The sequence below is a fragment of the Bombus pascuorum genome, chromosome 1 (genome assembly GCF_905332965.1).
Source record: "Bombus pascuorum chromosome 1, iyBomPasc1.1, whole genome shotgun sequence".
In the NCBI taxonomy this organism is placed as follows: domain Eukaryota; kingdom Metazoa; phylum Arthropoda; class Insecta; order Hymenoptera; family Apidae; genus Bombus; species Bombus pascuorum.
Window position 1 is genome coordinate 8,349,832 of NC_083488.1, and position 21,854 is coordinate 8,371,685.

General features: G+C 37.5%; 2 protein-coding genes across 6 annotated transcripts in view; one reads left to right on the forward strand and one right to left on the reverse strand.

Moving 5' to 3' along the window:
- LOC132916297 (prolyl 4-hydroxylase subunit alpha-1) overlaps positions 1–21,854 on the forward strand; it is a 295,125-nt gene that overhangs the window by 223,692 nt on the left and 49,579 nt on the right. For 4 of the 5 annotated variants that reach the window (XM_060976181.1, XM_060976188.1, XM_060976197.1 and 1 more), the window contains one exon: positions 13,227–13,446. In XM_060976181.1, coding sequence (XP_060832164.1) covers positions 13,227–13,446 — 220 coding nt within the window. Of the gene's footprint in view, positions 1–5,777; positions 5,866–13,226; positions 13,447–21,854 lie in introns of those variants that run through there. The other variant, XM_060976216.1, reaches the window with a different exon arrangement.
- LOC132916426 (caspase-1-like) overlaps positions 15,616–21,854 on the reverse strand; it is a 223,250-nt gene continuing 217,011 nt past the window's right edge. Inside the window, exon 6 of the transcript XR_009660093.1 lies at positions 15,616–15,628. The gene's annotated coding sequence lies outside the window, so the exon portion shown is untranslated. The remainder of the gene's footprint in view (positions 15,629–21,854) is intronic.

Here is a 21,854-nt window from a genome sequence, read left to right on the forward strand (position 1 = left end):
TCCTCCGCTCTTTCATTTTCTTTTTTTCTTTCTCGTCACGAGTCCTACTCGATACTTCGAGCACCCGTATTATTCTCGCTCACCGTCGAAACCTCTCTCGACTAATTAAATCGATTCTACACTTCGTCGCGGATTAAAGAGTCTTTCAAAGAGATTGCACATGACGATGTATTGCGCAATGTACGCAAAGAGTCCCTTAATTGTTCGAACGGCTAGAAATTATTTCAAGTCGAAAAAGTCTTAAAAGGACTGGAATTTTCGAGAAAAGTTCAAATCAATTCACATCTTCTTAATTTACGTACCTCAATACGACTTGCTAATTTGGAGGAATATTTTAGTTAAAATCAGAGTAAATTAGTCGAAAATAATTATCACCGACGAATACAATTAATTTAAATATAAAACTGCGATGTTTAATCTTACAAATATTTTCTAAATTTTGTCTACATTTTTTTATATATTTTTATCTATTATTATTATATATTATTACATTATTCCGTGGTTCTATTATTATTATACATTATTATATTATATTGTACAGCGTCTATAAAAAGCATAGTATGCACAGAAATGGAAATATTCCAAGAGTATAGAAAAAAAGGAAATTTCCAAATAATAAAACAGAGATGTGGAGCGAGAAAAAAAGAATCAGGATAGGAGAGAGGAAATTAAATCGCGAGCCGAAGAAACATTAGATTCAAATTGACTGTGAGCTAAGCGTTCGTGCACTTAATCTCTTTGTCGCTTTAACAATTCAACGAGACTAGTAGTTTGAAGGAAAAAGCGAGCAAGGAAGAGTAGAGGATGGAGCTTCTTGCATTGAAAGTTCCACGCGAAATTTTAAGCGGCGACGGTAGTTTGTTAAAAGTCCTGCTTCCTTCTGTTCCTTCTTTATTCCTTCTACGTGATGCCTAGCTGTATCCTGTATTCTCTCTTAAACGCTATAAAAGTAATTTCTCTTTCCAATTTGAGAACTATTCTTTTTTTAATATATCTATATACATATATAGTATTATGTACGTATTCATTGAGACATGAAAATACGTCGTGTATGTAATACGAAACGTTTTGAAATTTCGTTGACACTGTAACGATGCATGATAACCATAATTATATTGGTAAAATTTGAAACGAGTCTGAAAAATATGCAATATGCATAAAAGTTGTATGATAGAGTAGCTGGCAAGAATAATCGAACATATACGCGATAGGAAATTTGAAACACGATAGATCGACATGTTATTCGTATGATACTACAATAGAAATTGAATGAGTTATTCTAACTTTGTATTCGCGTGACAAAGTCAGTTTTCTTTGTGTCTAAACTCCAGTCCATTAATCTTCGCACACCTCTTCGAACTCATTTTCAAACACTTTCACGCGTCAATCGTTTTCGAAAGCAACGTGGGATTATTTGAGCTTGTCGATCAGCTGAAAAGGCAAGAACTTAATAATTCTAGGCACATCGTTGACACGATGTTCGAAGAGCTGACGGCGATAATAGAAAAGACACGAACGTCATCGATACGTTGGAATGGATTTGGGATGGTTCGTTGTCAGATCGTGCGAAAAGATGGCTTTGAAGCCGGGCGCGAGCCTCAAAATGGTAATTTCACGGTTTCACGAGCATTTTTCCCGCGGCCAATTTAATTCAGGACGGATGATCCATTCGTCTCTCTTTCTCACCCCTTGGCTCTCTCTTTTCGCCTGTGGCCTCTGTGTTTTCCTCCGGCTTTCTTCGTCCATCGTTTGCCCGTGTCATCCAATTCCGCTTGTTCGAACTCGTTAACCTCGACTTTCCAAACTTTTTACCGTCGTCACTCCCATTTTCTACCCGCGGCTACCCCATTTTCTTCCTTCTTCCGCTTCCGACCCTTCGCGATCTTCAGCCACCTAACGCCAACTCACTGAAAATAATTACCAAGAGTCCCGATGGAAATGTGCTTCTTCCTCGCGAATTTTCCTCCTTTTCTTTTTCAAAGAAAATTATTGAAATCGACGTTATTTATATCTTTATATTCTTAGAAACAGAACTCCCTTGTGTCATCGATCGTTTCTCTATTTTATCAGTCGATTCGCTTACTTATTCGTTGTAGTAATTTTGATAAACTTCTTGGTGTCATTCATCGCCTCTTTTATAAACTCGAAAATTTTGCAATCAACAATACGAACATTTAAAATCTTTTACCATTATGTTATTTATTATTATATTTAAAAATCTCTACGATGCGTATCGCCTTCCGCATTATTAGGTTGTCCGGAAAATTTCTTTCTTTCGCAAACGTGTTTTTTACAACAGTGCACCTTCACACAAACGTGAAATATCACGATGTTTGTCTCAACAGAAGAAAATGGATCGTTCGTTCGACAAAATAATACAAAACAAAAACCGTTGTACGTTTATTATTTCCTGATAAATCGAAAGAAACTTCTCGGACAACCTAATAATTGTCGCGTATTCTCATAGAATATAACGTACCTGGTCAGCGTATCACAAAGTAAATGAAAATAGTACATCGTCCATTTTAGAAATATCGATACATCAACTTTAAAGCTTAACCGTAGTCAAAATGGCACGGTCACCAAGCAACCTGCAAACTTTGAGCTGATAGGTGATGCAAAGTCGATCGTCTCCTTCGTCGAGGGAAAATTAGAGAAGGTGGAGAGTTTCCGGGCGGTAGTTCGGCCTTTTAACCCGGTGTAACCAGCGTCGGGGCTCTTTCATCCATTTTTCCCATCCCCGACGACACTAATTACGCGTGACCGCAAATTAGCTTCCGGCCGTTTCGTAATCGAGGCGCACCACGCCAGGTTCGAGGTAAATTGAACGTGACCACGTGCATACGCGACGAAAGTTGCTGGACTCGTTGAAAACCAGCCTTGATCGACTTTCCTCTCCTTCTGTTTCTCTGTTCTCTTCTCTTCTGTCTCTCTAGCTATACTCTTTTTCTCGACGCAAATACACTGCCTTTGAGCCACGATTTTTCAACGCGTTGCTATTTCCACTGATTTTTTCCTCTTGTTTCCTTTCCTATTCCTTTTTGAGACGCACATATTCGACGAAATAGAAAAATGTCGAATAAAAGACCGTTATATGGTGTTCTTTTACCTTTTTTCTTCTTTTATTCTCTTTTTTTTTTTTTAGTTGTACTCGCGCTATGGCATTTGCTGTTTCTCTTTTCCATCGTTCCTGGGGAACGAGGAATGGTCGGAAACAATGCTCGTTCACGGTTCGACGAGTGGTCCCTTTGAGAGGGCCAACGACAATTTGTTGCTGGAAACTTTCTACTCGATATTTCGGCCGTCGGAGGACCGGCTACCGTCAATTTTGAATTTTTCGGTTCAATCATCAAAGGGCCAGTCTTTTCTGATTCTTGTCATGGGAGACGTATGGTGGTTTACGATCTCATCAGAGTTTCCAATTGCTACGTATCTCATCCAACGTTCTAATACCAGATAATACTTTAGTCTCTTACATCACGTCTGAGACAAAATTCAAAATAACAATGAAACAATGTCATATATCGTCCAGTTGCGATTAAACCTACAATCGGAATAATAATAATAATAATAAGTAATTATAACTCCAGCAAATCCTTCGATTTCTTTCATTACCCTCGTTCACAAAATTAGACCCAAAACAACGATAAGAGCGCTCCACTTCGTCGCTCACGTCCCAAATCAAATAATCGATAACCGAAAACCAAATAATAGATAAGAATTATTTATATATCAGTATCAACCCCAAGAGATCCATTTAATTCGTCGCGGTCAATTTCAATAAAACTGAAAACCAAAGCCAAAATAAGAAGCAAGCGACGATCTGCCAGATACCAAGTCAAACTCTCTAACATTCTTTTCTGTCATTCTCACTCTCAGCTTCGATTACACTGAAAATCAGATTCAGAATCTTCGCCCAACTAAAGCACAAGCGCTGGGAACGCGGAAGAATCATGATGCATTCCGAGTACCAGCGCGTCGAAGGAAGAGGAAGCGGAAGCTGAGAGAAGTGGCCTGCAAAGGCGAAGGTTGGCTGCTCTTTTTCTACCTCGTGGCAAATGCTGTACGCTGTACACTACACACTTTAACGATATAGTGGCTGCTCTGGTGGTGGTGGTCCTTCCGCTTTTTCTTACAGTCTCTTTTCCGCGGCTGCTCTTCCCTTTTCTACCTTAGTTCTCCGTTGCGCCAGTGGTTTCGACTCTCTCTCTCTTTTTTCATTCCTCCAGCGTCTATTCTTCCGGGGTGGCGCTTAATTAACGCCGTCCTTTCAGCAAGATTTCCGGATGCCGCCTTTCAACCCTTATACCAACCTGTCCTTCACCTTCTGTAGCCCTTTGAATGTCACCAGAAGATCGGAGAATTTCGAAAAATGAATTTAATTTGTAGCTGCAACGTTGCCTATGAAAGTGAATGGACAGTGGAACTCGATTACGGGGATGATAAACAGGCTCACGAAAGTATTCAAATACTTGTAGATATTTTTTATATGTTATGTACGCTGTCGAAAAATTTCGAAATTTCATTGGCGCTTTTGAGAGACTCGATCGCGATTGCACCGATTAAATTAGAAACAAATACGAAGATATCACCGGGTATTTAGTACGAGTACGTACTTCGCGGAAATCACCAAAGTATTTAAATGGACAATTTCCATCGTATTAACAAGGCTCAGTGTTCGATTGCACCATCTTTAACATTTATTATATGCTTCAGACGGTTCAGGATGCATTCATGCTATATACTAATTTTGTATTAAGATATGTGTGCAATAAATATCTTGTAACTTCCACATATATTATTTATTTTTTTTTTTTTTTTATTGATTTCGAATTTTACGAATACGATCGAAACAATGAAATTTCAAGATGTTTTATATAGCACACGCATAGAACATGTACATGAGATTTTTCTCTCATAAATGTTCAAACACTTTCACAAGACACAATAATCCGTATAATCCTGTAACCAATTTAATAAAATTCTAGCACCTATTAAAGCGAGTGCAGCAATTTGGTAGTTTTATCGGTAAAATAATTCCTAATGTGGATAAAGTAATACAAGGTTTTCTTCTGGTGAATTGGTCTGTCTCGAAAATTACCGAATGGCCGATATACCAAGAAACTCGGAACAATGGACGAAATAAACGATTCCATTCGCGAATGAGTAGACTGTACGGCTGCAGTTGATAGCCGGTGATCCGCAGAAACTCTGTTTCGATTGGCGGGAGTTTTCAGAAATGGCCGGTTTCGAAACAGGGGAAACTGTTAATTTATGTTCACGAGTTTCTACGAGTGTATTACTGGATCCATTAGTTCCGGCCGTCCCGCGTGAATTTCTATGAATTTCGCCTGGCAAATTTGTGCAAATTGCCGGCCGATACGAGAAATTCAACTTCCCACGGCTAATCGAGCGCCGATCGAGGCAAATTAGACCATGTTAAAACGAACACGGTGGTCTCCACGGACGAAATTCGCGCAGCAGCGAAGAATCAGAGAATTTTCAAAATAGCCGAGCAACTTTTAAGGGACGTTTCGTTGAAGAAGACAGTATTGGAATTTGATGAAATTATTAGATAGCGTTTATCGTAAATGTGGAAACCGAATCACTAGATCAACAATTTTTGTAATCAGATTTGTCACTAAATCGATGTTGTTTCATTGTTTGAAGGATAGGAACGTATTGTGAGCGGTGAATGACTTGACCTGACAATACCTTTTCCATCATAATGTGGCAAATTATTAGTAGATTACGGATTTTTATGTATTTGTCAGATATTTGAAGGATATAAAATATATGAAACGGACACGCGATGCAAAAATGATGTATCCAAAGTACAAATCTTTTATAATTACGTTCATAAAGGTATGAATTCCCATAAATATCTGCTCTATACGACTATTAATCCCAATTTATAATTATTAAACTCTCGATGTTCGTGCGTTTATTTCATTTGAATTTTATTCAAATGCGCCAACATACAAAATGCATGTAATACGCAAAAATATTCAACGTAATATAATATAATCATGATTGTGAATATTCATTTACATTCCATTCTTCTAGTCACGTGAAAATAAATATTCGCTGTTTAATTATTATATATCATCGATAGAATTATTTAAATTTATTATTATCTTAATTAGAATACAAATTGCGGCAATGTAATGGAATTTTAATGTGGAGATTAAATTGAAAAAAAAACGAAAGATTTATTAAAATATCAGCTTAAGAGTCCTCTTTAGCTGTTCACCGAGCGAATTCCAAATGATATAACAAGCGTCCCCCCAAGCTGTCGTTAGTTCAACTTGCAATTAACTTGCTAACAATTATTCAAGTTTTAATTAGAGGAAAAAGACAGGCTATAAAACAGGGACTATGAAATGCTCTGTCGCTATCTATTCATATTAAGCGCATCATTGTATATGATGATCAAATAATTATATATAACCATATGAAGCGAGAAGACTCAAATACAGCTAATGATTCTTGCGAATGTATGCGCTCGTCATCACGGCAAATAGTCAGAAAATGCGTTCACAGTAACCACAGACAAGCTCGTGTAATTGATACAATACGCTGCTTAAAATTCCTTTGAATTCATAAAAATCCACTTTCATATACATCAAAATGCATCAGAATGAATCGCAATTAGAAAATCACCAACATTCTCAAAAAATCGATTTTTTTCCGAACCCAAAAGAAAGGACACATTTTCTATAAATTCCTAAACATTTAGTCTATATTAAGTCCACTGATAAAGTTGTTTTCTCAGTACGTCGAGTCTACTGATAAAGCAACCTCCTCCATCTACCTCAAAGTACATCGCAAAGATTCGCAACTGTGTCCAAACTCACCAGCCTTCGGCAAAACTCTACCTTTCTTTCGAAACTAACAAGACGTCGTCGAGATGGCACGACTATAAAAGACAACACAAGTCGAAAGGATCGAGCTTCCGGTAATCAGATTTCGACAACAGTTCGGGAAGAAGATTAGATTCGGTTTTGAGTCGACCGCGACAGAGTCACCGATGGTCACAGGGATAAATGGAAGTGCTGGTCAAAGCGCGGTCTGCCACGCTGAATTACGCTGGAACAATTAGATTTCCGGTCGTTGGCGCGCGTTCGTTCGCGAATCTCGTTTTTCTCTTTTCTGCCGTTCCATCAGCCAAGGCGAAAACGCGTTTCTCGCGAACGAGTCGGCCCTTTGTTCCGCGCAATCGTTCTCCTCGTTTTTCCCCGGATAAAAAAAGAAAAAGGTACGAAGGAAGGAGAAAAAGAGAAAAGAGAGGCGAGAAGGGCCATTGAAACCGAAGAAGAGCCGTTTCCAAAAGTTTGTAAAACGTTAAGGGGGTCCCTCGCGCCGCCACTTTCTCCGCCAACCGCCTTCCTTCTTTCCCGTCGCACAATGGAGGGGAGAATCCCGATTTTTCTTTCGTTTTATTTTCGTGTCTTTCTTGTTTTTCATGTCCCACGGGCTTTCTTTTTTACCAATTTTTTCTCCGTTTACATTCAGAACGAAAGTCAAGATTTGTAAGCAGACAATTGCGTTCCGATAGTTCGATTCGAACGATACAGCTTCCGATTCTTTCTTACTTTTTGAACTTTAAAAAAGATAATTAAAAATGATGTAAAAGATGTTTAAGTTTCCAAATTTTTATTTTGTAATATTTTTAATTTTCCACTTTAATGTACAAATATAATTTCTTTCTATACAAGTAGAAATTATATTTTTAAATATGAAGGACGATTGGTTGAAATAGAACGTGTCACACGTAGAAAATTCATTGTCTAATTTTGAACAATGAAACGAGCCAGCCCGTATCAACGGTACTCTACGTAATTCCAAGTACAATAAAGGATGCTCCATCCACTTTTACAATATTAAATATTAATATCGAAAAACAATTGATACCATTGTTTATCATCGGATTTTATCGTACAATAATATTCTCAACGAAATCACCGACGCTACTTTCCAACTAATCATTTTGAAATCATCGATGAAAGGAGAAAAGCACGAGCGAAAACAACCCCTTCCCTTCGAACTTTAAAGATCAGTCGAATATCACAGGTAAAATACTTGAGAATTTCTTCCAACTCCAACTAAAAGTCGACATACAAAATGTTTCAAAATGAAACTTCTCGAAAGATCGTTAAAACTCTTTAAAACGTCCAAACAACCTTTCACTGCCCTTTCGCGCTGCTACCAGATCGCTTAAAACCCTTTGACTGTCGATTTCATTTGAACAAATTATCTATATAGTAGGTACTTACTTCAATGCTTCTTCAAAAACACTTGACTTATCTTATTTATTCTATTTATCTAATTTAATTATTTAATCGTTGGATAATAAATATGGAGAACAATTACGGAAACGTTTTAGTTCTAAATGACTAAAGAAACAAGATGTTATTTAAAGACGATCAGTTGAAATTCAGTAAAATTCAGTTTTAAATATTCTTGGACATTTTTCGAAATTCACTCTTCTCGTGGAAGCTCGTTAAAGTATGAGATCTGTATTTTCATTTGTTGGAACGATGTATGTTATTATGATTCTTCGTAAATAATAAGAAATACTCTATCACTTCCATAAAAAATATCAACCTTCAGTGTATACCTAAATGTATTACATGTAAATGATCATACCTTAAACGATATAATAAATACAATAAACGAAAAAGTAAATAAATATACATATAGCAATATTTCAATTTTAAAGCCTACAATAATATTACAAAAAAAAAAAAACGCGCACATATTTCTAATAATTACAAAAACGTCTGAAACACCTATCCAAATATTATACTTTACTCAAATGATATACTTTTTATTTACACAAATACTGTAGGCAGCTGAAATAAATCTCGCACGAGGTTTCAGAAAGAAACTTGTCGAAAATGTTTAATATAGAAACAACCAAAAAATGAACATAGAAGAAGTATGAATATATAAAAAAACAAATGCAGTTCCATGAAGGATGGGTAGAGTTGACATTTTTATTTATAATTTGTCTGCCGCTGAGTTTTTGGAAGCCACTCGATCCGCGTGCTCGAGCAACCGCTTTTGAACTTTCGAGTGGCCGTGAACTAGGAACAAAAGGGGTGGCTGACGAACGACCGGGTAAAAAGGGCGGAAAGACGAAGAAGGAAGTTCGTGGAAGCGTGACGGAATAAATCGGCGATCGGGCAGGTGTAAGTCGCTCGGTTCCCTAACTTTAATCCTCAGTCCGGAGAAGTTGGAGTGTCGGGATGAAGCACACGAACGCGCTGGGGGAAACTCGATTAGAGAATTTTTCTTTAATTTGCGATCGGCCTGACGACCCTCTGGACCGGGGAAAAAAAGTGAAACGTCGATCGATAGCTTAAGAAGCGGCCGACAATTTTGTAGAATCTACGCTCCGCGAAGGACGAATATCTTCTAAATATCTGCATTATTGTACATTTCTGTAATTATTTATTATTTCTATCTGTTTTCAAAAAGACATAAAAAGATATACAAATATGACAAAAATCATATTTTGTTAATTTTTGGAATGAAAATTACGCCCGGAATTAGTTGCCTTTCATAGTGTTACTGGAAGAAGGGAACAATTTTTTAAAGGTGTAACCACAACGGAAGAATTCGTCGAAAGAAACTGTATATGTTCGTCTTGTTTGGTAAAGTGTGATAGAAATCAAATAATAATTCCATAAAGGAAGTGTCAATACGTTCGAATATTTAAAGGATGAAAGAGTAGAGTTAATTAATAAAACCTTCAATTCCCCATCAATTTTATCAAAAACTTTGAAACGTTCCGGATAAAAGATATCGAATATTTATGAAACTACGCGTACTGCCACTTTTAATTAAAGTAGCTTCCGGCGTCTCCCGCAAATTTCGGCGCGGATCGTTTAGCAAGTTAATAAAGCATCGAATGATTCACAGTGAACGAGTTTGTGGTTAGGGAGGAGCTAATAATAAGTCTCGAGTAAGTCGTTTTTATCTCGGACGTTTTTGTTAAGGAACGCATGGAACGTGGCGAGAAGTTAGGAATTGCCGTCGAAGGAATTCCTGATGCGGTATTCCCAGTGAATTTTAAAGCTTACGGAATACCTCGCATATTAACGCGTTACCTACGAGCAGAAGTGAACCTGAAGAAACACTCGTGACGACCTCCGCCACGTTGTATTCTTAGCTTCCACATACACTTACAACGTCCGATATTAAACACTATCGCGATACTATTCACGAGAAAGAATAAAATCGCTTTTGTTATGTTTCTTTTTGTAAAAGGGTTCGATAGCTTCGAATACTTGAAGAAATACAGATAGTTCTCACTTGATAAATTCCCATCTGCAGAAGAAGTTAAAAAATTCCAATCGCAAGAGTCTCGAAACGATATTGTATCAAAACTTATCTCGTTCTACGATCCTGTTAGAATCACCGATGTTCAGCAGAAAGATCTTTCTATATAGTAAATGATTTCCCCATTTTGTAATATTTTTCTTGAAAAGAAAACCTATATTAACATTGCCAAAAAAAAAAAAAAAAATGACTGAACTCTTCGTTTTACAGTTATTGAGAAGAAAAAAAAGTCCAAACTGTACGCCTACTTTTATCGATATCCAATTTGCCAGACGATCCATCACATAGCGAAAAAACATGCAACGTTGCCGAAGAAAACAGAACAGACCAATAAACATCCATCGATTCCGTTAAAACTCTATCTCGGCTAACGCGATTACATTCGTGTCCGGGCAAATGCAAGGGGTTTATAGCCGCGCCTAGAGCGCAAATGGTAATATCAATTTCAATCACGGGGAATGCTTTATCAAAAGTCGTCGAGTGCGTTTCGCTCGCTCGTCCACGCGCACCTGTTTGTATCGCGCGTTTGATTCGAGGCACGTCGACGAACGAGCATCACCGTTCAACCAAGACGTTTGCATATTCAGTTCAATTAAACGGCACTCGCTTAATCGGCAAACAGCGGGCGAGATGCGCCCGGCCAGAAATGGAAGACTTCTCTCTCTCCTGGTAAAGTTCCATGGCGAAAGAGAGGATCTGCTGGCAGCCTCGCTCGAACAGCGACGAATAGGCGTGCAGAGGGAGTGGGTTCTCGTTCGAAAACTTCGAATGCTAATGCAATCACGAGAGTTTCGTCTAACTTTTTTCGAGACATCGTGGAAACTGGATACTCTACTAACGAACGACTTGGAAACGAGCAGCAGAGGAAACGAAACCAGTTGGAAAGAAATGGAACAGAAGGAAAGTTTGAAACATCACGGGGCAACCGTGATGAATCGCGATTACGTAGTCAAACTCTCCACCGAGTTGATATCACCGTGTGATTTTTAGTTAAATCTCTGGGATTGGACTTTTGGTTGCCTACGAGTGGACTGGATTTATGTAAATTTATAATTTTACGAATGTAATTTCAAAAATGTTACGAGTATCGTACTTTTAGCGTTTTATATATTTTTACGTACAACGCTTAAGAAATATCGAATGGCATTACATTATGCTAACGGTCTGTTGCGAGAATTATTTTTACGAATTAATTAACGATGGAGTAAGAGGAATTTAACAGGAGTAATTGGGCGCACCAATATGTTTTTACGTGACAAAAAGGCGCGAACCAATTTTCATTGTTAAATATCATTTTGTAATAACCCAATGCCAATTTTCAGTAAATACAATAACAAGATAATAAGATGAATAAAACAAAATTGAAAAATATTCTCATCCATCTGCAAAAGGCATATGGCTACAAGTGGTTACAAAAAGTATTTGCACATCACTGTACCTATTTACGTATAAGTTAATTAGACCCAAGTATATTAAATTTCAATTTTAAATAGAAATATATTTATTTTATATACAACTACAAAAATTTGGTACAATGCAAAAATGAAATGCAGAACCTGACAGTAAAGAAACGCTTCAGTGGCACACGAGCAAATAATTTTTATAGTCGCTAATCTATGACTATCAGGAAACATTATAGAGACTTAATCAAACTAAAAATTCATGAATAAATCATTTCAAAGACTTAAGATGTACCGGCTTCGTGAAATGCTAAATATTATACAGACTTGCGTTACCCAAATGAAGCGTTAGACAAACAGCGTGAGAAAGGTGCGCGCGTTAAGCACGCGGAAATACGAAGGTTCGAATCAATCTGCGAAAAAAATTCTTTTTTCTCGGCACGCGTGATTAATTGATAGCCATCTATCTTCATTTGGTGCTCGTTAGTGTCGCTTTTTTTCATCCGAAAAAGTGAGCCGCTCTATCGACAGCGTTAGAGGATGAAAGTGGTGAACGCGGGGTAAGAATTGGAGAGCGGAGACAAAATAGGGCGAAAACGAAAACGGGACGAGAGAGAACGAGAGTCGATCGAGTATCCGCGACGATTAATCGGCCAAACGAATCGCCGATGCTGCTTCGATTACACGCTTCTCCCTTCGCGTCGCCATCCTTCTAGTGTCCCATTCTACTGTGCGTGGTGGAAAAGCTGGCAGGCAGCGCAGGGGCGAGAGTAATCCGCTTCCGATTTGTAGACAAAGATTACCGATTTGTAGATATAGTGGCTCACGAAAGTATTCCAACACTACAAACTTTTTACGCATACATACGTTATAGACAATATTTGGAGCTTTTCGTATTTATGGGAAATTAAATGGTGAAAAAATCCACGAGATGCACATAACATGCAAGAATATAAAAACTATTAGAAACTAAGTACTTGTTATAATGTAAGATTTAATGAGTGAAATAAACCTTTACGTAGCTCCCATTTCTATACTTACGTTAATAAAAATCCGCAATCTAGTGATTATATTGGTAACGTTTCAATTGAATGTGAAAATGTGCATACATTAAAATTGGAAGATATTTGTTGTTAAGCATACACATCGAACATGTCAGAAGGTTTCAGGAATCAATCATTTACTATATTTAATAAGTCGCGATTAAGACTTCTGTTCATCATATATTGATCAATTTTTCACTAAATATACCGTTTGCAATAAGTGTCTTCTAACTTCTAAATATCTTTCCAGGCTGGTTTCGAATTTTACTATCAAAATCACCATAATCTCGTTACAAAGCTAACGACATTTCACAAAATTTCGTATAACGCGCATAACAATTTCTAAAAGAAATTCGACGAAAGTACGCAATATACTTCCGCAAGTCATTGTATATTTTTTTTATTTTTATTCATTGTTGTTGTTTTATGATTTCAGAATACCAAAAGGGAATAAAAAACGGAAGGATGTCGTCGAATATAATCGCTGTGGTCGTTCTAATTTCGATTACGGGCACGTGGTTGCAAAATGGCTGTGTCGCAGAGCTTTACACCGCGTTAGCGGACATGGAAGAGCTGCTTGAGACGGAGGCGGTACTCATCGACACGCTAAACGGCTACATTAAAGCACAGGAAGAACGTCTGGCCACTCTGAGAAAGTGAGTTTTACAACTGTGATTAGCCCACGGGTTTGGTTATGCTCGAGAATGTTTAACGAGCTCGTTACACGCCGGTTATGCCACACGAAACGACGACGATCGTCTCTTCGCGAAACATACACTTTTACAACATCGTTAGACAACCATACGAGCAACTATATGGTATATTATATCGGTGATTAACTTCCTTATTGGTCATGCGCCTCGAGCTTTGAAGAACTCGATACTATTGTACTTCCGCCTACTGTCAATTATTGAGAATATTTTATTTATTGTATTCGAAGATTCTGTCTTGCAATGTATACTTCGAAAATGGTTTCGCGTACTGAAATTCGCGTAGCGTAAAGAAATTGGTGTATTTTGAAATTTGAAATTTTATGTTTCTTACAATTGGTCCACGAGCTTCCAACAGTTTTCAATACCGAAAGTTTCATTAAACTTCTTATATTGTAGGTGTGTTTCAAAAGTTAGAAACGAGATTTTCAGAAAGTTTACATAAGAATTATTTTACACGTAATATTGGCGAAGACTCTAGGAAACAATAGTCCAATATGCTTCTTCTTTTTCTTTCTTTTACTTTGTTAGCCCATAACGTTTAATTTGTAGGCAATAAAGCCGCGAAACCGCTATCGACTGTCTATCCGACATTACTAATCGTGGATAATTCCGTTGGTTGATAAAAAAAAGTCGTTCATTAGCGAAGCAAACACGCGTCACTATACTAACTAGACTGTAAAATCTTTGATCAGCGTGGTGCGTGATAACTAGACTGGTATAATCGGAAGATTTAATAGCAGGTTATTAAGCAGCATCGAGAGGGACGTTAAATGGTGAATGCGTATCCGTAAATTTTCGTTGAATCCGGGCCGGGCAATTATACAGTGGTAAGCTCGGTACGGGATTCGACCCAAGGATTATCGGTTATTCCCCTCTATTGGACGATACTCTTAGAAATAGCCCGATATAATTTTACGCCCTGCAATCGTCTACCGTGAAAAGAGCTCGTTCCGCTAACCTTCTATATTTTCTACGACTCGTTCGAAGCCTCGTAATCTTGTCTTTGAAAACTTATCCTGTATTCTTGTTGGTACTCTTATCTTCTTGCTCGCTACTTGCCGTGTAGTATGTTTAGCCATGGGAAATGCATTGAAAACTATCTCCGATTAAAAGTGGAATTTTGCTGGAAGAGCAGGGCTTGTTCGTTATTTCGAAATTGAAGGAAACTGAAATTTTCTCATGCTCTTTGTTCCATTCAAAGTATTTAGTCGTTATTTCGTAACAGTTTGTGTAATATAACTTTATTCAAATGCTAAAAAAAACACGAGCAATTTTAACGATATCTTCCACAACGAGTTCTTCGATTTATATCACGCTGTATCAATTACACAATGGATGGACAAAGGGAAAGAAAGAACATCGTCTTAACTCCCGTCGTTACCTAATTACCATCTCATTATCCCCTAATTACCATTTGGAAGATACTTCAAAATCCTCCTTCTGTAATCACAATGCAATGCAAAAGATCGGCATAGAAGGAAATCACGTGGTTTCAACAAGCCCTATCGATCAATTATCATATAATTAGTTATCAAGCCCTGTTGCCACCCCTCTGCCTAATCACCATATTCCATACCTACCAACGAATCTTCTAATTATATCTTCCTCCGTTAATTACGTACAACGAAAAGACATTAAAACGAAAGGAAGAAAAAAGACAATAAAAAAGGAGACGACGGAAAAAGGTTGCTCGAAATTCGAATGGCCGCCGGATACGATAATCGAATGGTGGATACCGTATTCGCCGCACGTCCCGGTCGATTTTTTTCGGGGCTTCGCCCAGACAAAAGCCCGAGCAAGAATATAAAAAAGATTTCCCCTTTCGCGCCTTCTCCACCGAGCCTCCGGCACTCCCAATAATTCCCAAACCCTTCTTCTCTCGTCGCTCGTTTTTATCTTCCCCAGGGTGTGATTTGGCGCGTTGCCCGACTCGATACCGATGCCTTGGCCATTTCGAGGGCAACGGCGAAATAAGAGAACCCGTGGACCCGGACGAAAAACGTTACGAACGTAGCTGCTGGACCGCAGCTTTCTTCCACCCTAGCTTTTTCTTTCAACTTCCTCATTCCCTCTCTTACCCTCTTTCTGTTTCTTCCTTTCACTTTCGTTTTGCTTCTTCCTTTCACTTTCTTCGTTCATCTCTCGAGGCGGTCCGGAGGGATTCGTCCTAGAAACGCGTGACGATTTCGTTCGCACGGCTGCAATATTTCCGAGGTTAGAGCTGTCCCTTTCATTTTTAATCCGGCCACCGTGTAATTACTTTTCGGCAAAATGGATGACGTTATTTTCATCCTCTTCTTCCAGCATGCTGTTTCTTCTCTTTGCGGTCTACCGCCAAGTGGAAGAAAGGGAAAGAGGATATTGGTTGTTTTATAAATTTGAAGCCGTTGGAAGCGATTAAACTTCTTTCAAGTTACGTTCAATTCTTCTCCACTCTCTTATCACGCTTCTTTGTGCAACATAATGTATCTTCCACAGTTAAAGAAAAGATATTGTGATCGTTGGATTTGTAAACTTCGAGAACACTAGTTTTTGTTTTTTTAGTTTAGCTTTTAGTTTTCTTGTAGTTTAACAGCGTTCTATTTGTCATATCTGGATGGATTAGCGGGCAAGAGGATGTTTGGATTTTTAAATTACGGAAACGCGAGAAATAGTGGAAAGTTTCTGAATTTTTGTTTCGCTTCTGTCTTTATTTCATGATATTTCGTTGTATTGCCTCGTATCTTGAAAAATATATACGCGTAGGGAGCTATAGTAGAAAATATCAAAGGGTTTGCAATTTGAAAACGTTGAAAGCAATCGAAATTTTCGAGTTTCTCTTTTGTTCCTATTTCATTTCTTTGTGTTCTTCAATATGTTTTCGGTTGGAAAATCGTGAAAGAAGATATGCACGCTTTTAAAGTTGAAAATGTTGAAATTTGCAATTGTTTGAAACGAACGTATTTGTAATAAAAATGATCAGATTATAGGAAAAGAATTTTAAGACGAAGTCAGGATATCTGGCTGCAATTTTATCGAAATTAATTTATCCTTAAAGAACAGGAAATTGAAAGATGAAGATTTGCTTTTATTTAAAAAGATAGAAAAAATCAGTTTTCTATCTTTAAATCTTGGAATAGTCTTCGTAAAAATATGAAATATATTCGTCCTAAAATTAGATCAAATTTTCTATCTGGAAAATAGTATAACAAACCATTGACGATAAAATGGTGGAAAAGTTTCGTTCCTAAAAAAGGAAGGAAAATCGCAAACGGTGGCTGGATTCACGAAGCTTTTACGGTCTCGTAGTCGTATACGCGTGCGTTCGACAGTCATTCAAACTCTCTAATCGCAATCGAGTCACGTGCCAACCATTCGACTAACATTCGCCAAAATTTCCTTCGAATAACGATTGTTGCTGTCAGTTACATCCCACGAAGGCGAGGCCGAGGGAATCGAAATACCCGCATTAATAACTAGTTATCACAATGGACTTTACGAAACTCCATTCTAATGGAGTGAACGTTTCTCCTAATTATCCTGAAAACGACGAATTATTGATTTCCCGGAGAAATTCATTGTCGTAATGTTTTAGTAGCTCCGCGATGTATTATTCGCGAATTAATTAACCTTCAAACAGAAAAATGCTCAAAACAGAAAGATCATTATATTCGTTACGGGTATTATTTTTAATAACGGAGAATAGTAGAAATTGCGATACGAGCATTTAAACAATTACATTTAATACTACGATTATTACAATGTAATCCAAATACGAAACACACTACGACCATTTAAATCGTCACATTGAATACCATGATTACTACAATTTAATCCAAACATGAAATATACTACGAGCGTTTAAACAATCTGATTCAATACTATTATTACTGCAATTTAATTCAAACATTGAAATACGCGGAAATTAATCTGAAATCCATTATAAACACGAAAGTTTGCCAGCTGTGTCTGACGTTAAAGGAACGAGCCAAGTTACACGAACCCTTTCTTTCACCACGTACGCTTTAATGTTTACATTTCTCGCGTGGCAGCTTCGCGTAACACGCAAATTTTCTGGACGTTCACGCTGACTCTCCGACAGATTCGGAGAACGCGCGTGCAGCCGCGTGTTTGGAGTGGCTTCAGGCAGATTCCGTGCGAGTGGGATGCCCGCCATGTGACTCCATTGCAACCGATCATCCCTGCATAACCGCTAAGAACACCACGAAGAACGCGATGCTGCGTCGCTCCTTTCGGTAGACCAACACGAAAATTTACGTTTTTGCGTCCTTTCGTACGTTTCCAAAATTGGAAGTTCAAGTTAATCGAAGTCTTTCGCGCGTCCACTCTAGTTTCCATATATTTCTATTATTATTTAATTACTCGACAATTACTTATTGTTGAGTAACTATAAACTAATATAACTATAAAATAACGAATGAAAAATCTTCGAACGTAGAGAACAGTGGTTTTATTTACGTCGGTAGCTTTATGACATTTCAACCATACGGAAGAATTGAAACGCACGAACAATGTATTTCCAAAAAGCAGAACGATCGACCGCGATCCGATTCGGAATCATCCAGGGAATAATTTCGAAAAAAAAAGAATTGCCCGGAGAACTTGCGCGTTTTTGGCGTGGAGCCAACCGAATAAAAAATATTTAGTCAAGCCTCGAGCAACTTTGCGAATACTATGCATATTTGCGAAACCGCGTGTAGCTATCAAACGTGTTTCCATTTGACTGATCGAAAATATCTGAAACTCTACATAACATTTATAAGGGGAACAATTCGATAAAAAGCGTGACATTTGGAAAAGCCAGAAAATGGCAAACGGATTTCACATTTGATACGAATTGCACGATGTTTTTGTAAATTCGATCGAACATATTATTGCGGCTTGTAAACGAATCTGCACAGTTTGTAGTGTTTTTTCCCAGGGGACCTGGAAAACGTTCCGGTAGAAATTTAATCAGGCGGAGATCTATTTACAAGGGAACTTCATTTGTACCAGAATCAATAGTCACACTTCATCCTCGGTTCCATCGAATTCCCTGTTTCTCTTTCATTTCTTTAATTATGCTAATAAAAAATATGCTAACGGTTGAATTGAACGCGAACGAATTGAAAATGAATCGAATGATAAAAAGCGTGACATTTCGTAAAACCAGAAAATGGCAAACAGATCTCGCATTTGATACGAATTGCACGATATTTTGCAAATTCGATCGAACGTGTTTTTACGCATTGTAAAGGAATCTGCACAGTTTTTAGTGTTTCCCCCAGGCAAACCGGGTAAGCGTCGCAGTAAAAATTTGATCAGACGTACATCTATTTACAACGAAACTTTATTTACAGCCGAATCAAAAGTCACATTTCATTCTCGATTCCATCGAATTTTTTGTTTTTATTCTTGTCTGGTTGGCAGAAGTTATGGCAAGTCGTTCGACGTTTATTGGAAAGGAATAAAGAAAGAACTACGCTATTTCTGTGAAACCTCCTCGAACTTGTGTAAAATCATATTGAGACGAGCTTTCGCAATTATTTTCAAAAATATATTCGTAATGAACGTCGTATAAAAATCATAAAAACATTTTGCAGAGATATTTTATCTTCTGTTAATGTAATATTTACGAAGAAATATCTTAAGAATGTCGTCGATACAACGATATATTTCATCAAAAGGTTTTACTTTTTTTCGAGAAATATCCGCAAAAATATACTATTTAAAAATATTTAGAAAGATATATTAAATTCGATTATTTGCTACACAATTATTCTATTCAAGAAATCACTTAAAGGAATATTCTTCGTAGGAAGATTCTACTCTATTATCAATGAAAATAAAAAGACACTATTCAAAATATGCCCTAAATAAATGAACGAAGCTTAACAAAACAAGTTCCATCGTCCTCTAAAAATAAAAAAGCGACCTATGTAGAACGAAAAAGGACGCTTTATAGGAAAAGGTTTTATCGTTCTCCAAAAATAGACACCAAAAGCATTGTTCAAAATATCACGTGAAAAAAGAGGAAGCTTCACGGAAAAAGTTTCGTTTTCTAAGAACAAATACAAAATAGACCAGAAAGAATCTTCGCGAAACAAACGTACAATTTTCTAAGCGCAAAAAATGAAACTCTACGGGAGAAAAAGCTCCGTTGTTCCCCCAAAATAAATATAACTACACCGTTAAAAAAAATAGGCTTAAAAAAGAAAGGAACCTCCACGAAAGAAAAATCTAAAAAATAACCTAAATGGGAAAGCAAAACTTCACGGACAAAGATCTCGTGATGCTGCAAAAAAAAAAACAAAAAAAAAAATAAAAATAAAAAAAGGGCCATTCAAAAAATCGTGTAAAAAGAAGGCTTCGTAAGGAGACGTCCACAAAGAATGCTATTTAAATATTGCCTATTTCCGCGTCATCTGCTTGACTCAACGAGATATCCTTTCGACGATCTGTTATCGAGCGTTTAACCTCCTAAAACCTCGGGAAGAATTCCCAAGAAAAGATCCTTTCTCCTCTCCGCGACGATCTTCGAATTTCGTCAAGAATCCTCCGAATCCCTTTATCAAAGGATCTGTTCGGCGAATTCTCGTTGACAGTTCGATCGTAAGAAGATCGATAGACGAAGAAGGAAGCGGATCGTTTGATATCCAGAAGGAAATTTCACAGAACGATCAAAAGATAAGTTGGAGGTATATGGCGGTCGGTATTAGCGTGCAAAGTCGAACGCTTCCGATCGTTTCGCGAAGTCACGCGTGAAACTTTCCGACACGAAATTCCGATCGGAACTTGGACGGTTTGCTGGATATTAAACGGGAACGCGTCGTTGCCCGCAACTTTCCAAGGAATCTGTTCTACGTGGCTCGTACCGGAGTCCGCAACTCGAACGCCTTCCAAGCTTCTCGTTGTTTCCGGTCCACTCTAAACTGTTCTTGGCGGATGCTATAAGTATGTTTACGTACGTTTGTATTACATTATGAGTAGACTATAGCTTTTTATGCATTTATGGAAAGTTTAAAGGTAAAATGATGTACATGGATGGTCGATAGAAATAGATAGATAGATAATTGATATATAGATAGTATGCATAAAATATCCAAAATACAATAGCTGTTATTAATATTTGGACGCCACTGTATTCGAGAAACTATGGCTCTTAGGTATAGCATGTATTTGTTTTTGTTGCGAGATTGTATCTTCCTTTGGACTAATCGCATCTTAGTGTGAATGCACATTATGCTGTCTATTGCAACCGAGAGAGCATTAGTTTCTCTTGGCCAGTTTACCTGCAACAATCGTATATTTATTAATGTTAATAAATTCTACGAATCTGTGAATTCTTTTTGTTCGCGTGCTAGTTTCAAAAGGAACGTACTTGTATTTTTATTATCCTACAACGACTCTGTACGATTGCATCTTTTCATCTGTGCGGTAAAGGGTTTTTACCGGTAAATCTTGATGCAATAGATAAATGAATATTATTGAGAATAAATTTTCCTTTTTATAAATTACGTCACAAAATTAATAAAGGATTCAGCTACTAGATTTTTCCAAAAATTATCGCCGGAGTACCTCCGTGTGCAAACTCGAACCTCTTCGGAGCAACGGCGTTCTGACACCCAGAGCGATTGCGTATCGCGATTTTTATTCCATTTCCATCGCTTATATCAAAAACGTTCGAGCGTGACACGATGTAGTGTCCTCCAAAGAGCTTCGGAGGACCTTTCAGAAACAATCTGCACATTTTCATCTCGATATTGGAAAAAAGGGAGAAGAGAGAGAAAAATAATAATGAAACGTAACGTGAGATCTCTTCCATCGAATGTCATGGTGAAAATTCACGGCAAAAGACGACAATTATAAACAAACGAAACCAACGTACAACTATGTCTACGCAAGGTATCTTAATAATCATAGTACAGTCGACAAGATCGCCATTCAATGTAAAGAAATATGTTGAAAATACAAGATAAAACCTTTCCATGGGACTCTTCGTTTTCAAAAAATTTTGTCCACTATGCGTTTACCAAGTCAATTCTTAATAAAACATGTCCGAAATCTATTTTCTTAAAAAGTTTATTTTACATACATACGTTTTAACTAGCCAAATTCACACGCGCTAAACAAATTTTCAATTGAAATTTTATCGAAAACAAAGCGCCATATGGAAAAATCTGGCTCTTTATTTTCCACTTATTTTTTCACATGGAATCGCTGCGTAGCCGATTATACCATGATTACGTCCTATAAACATTTTCTAATACGTGACAATTCGCTCGAATTGATATTGTTGAAGGCACGCGAGCTGCGAAATGAGACGATTAATACTCGCTTCGAACGAGTTTCGCTCGGGTTCGTGTGAAACG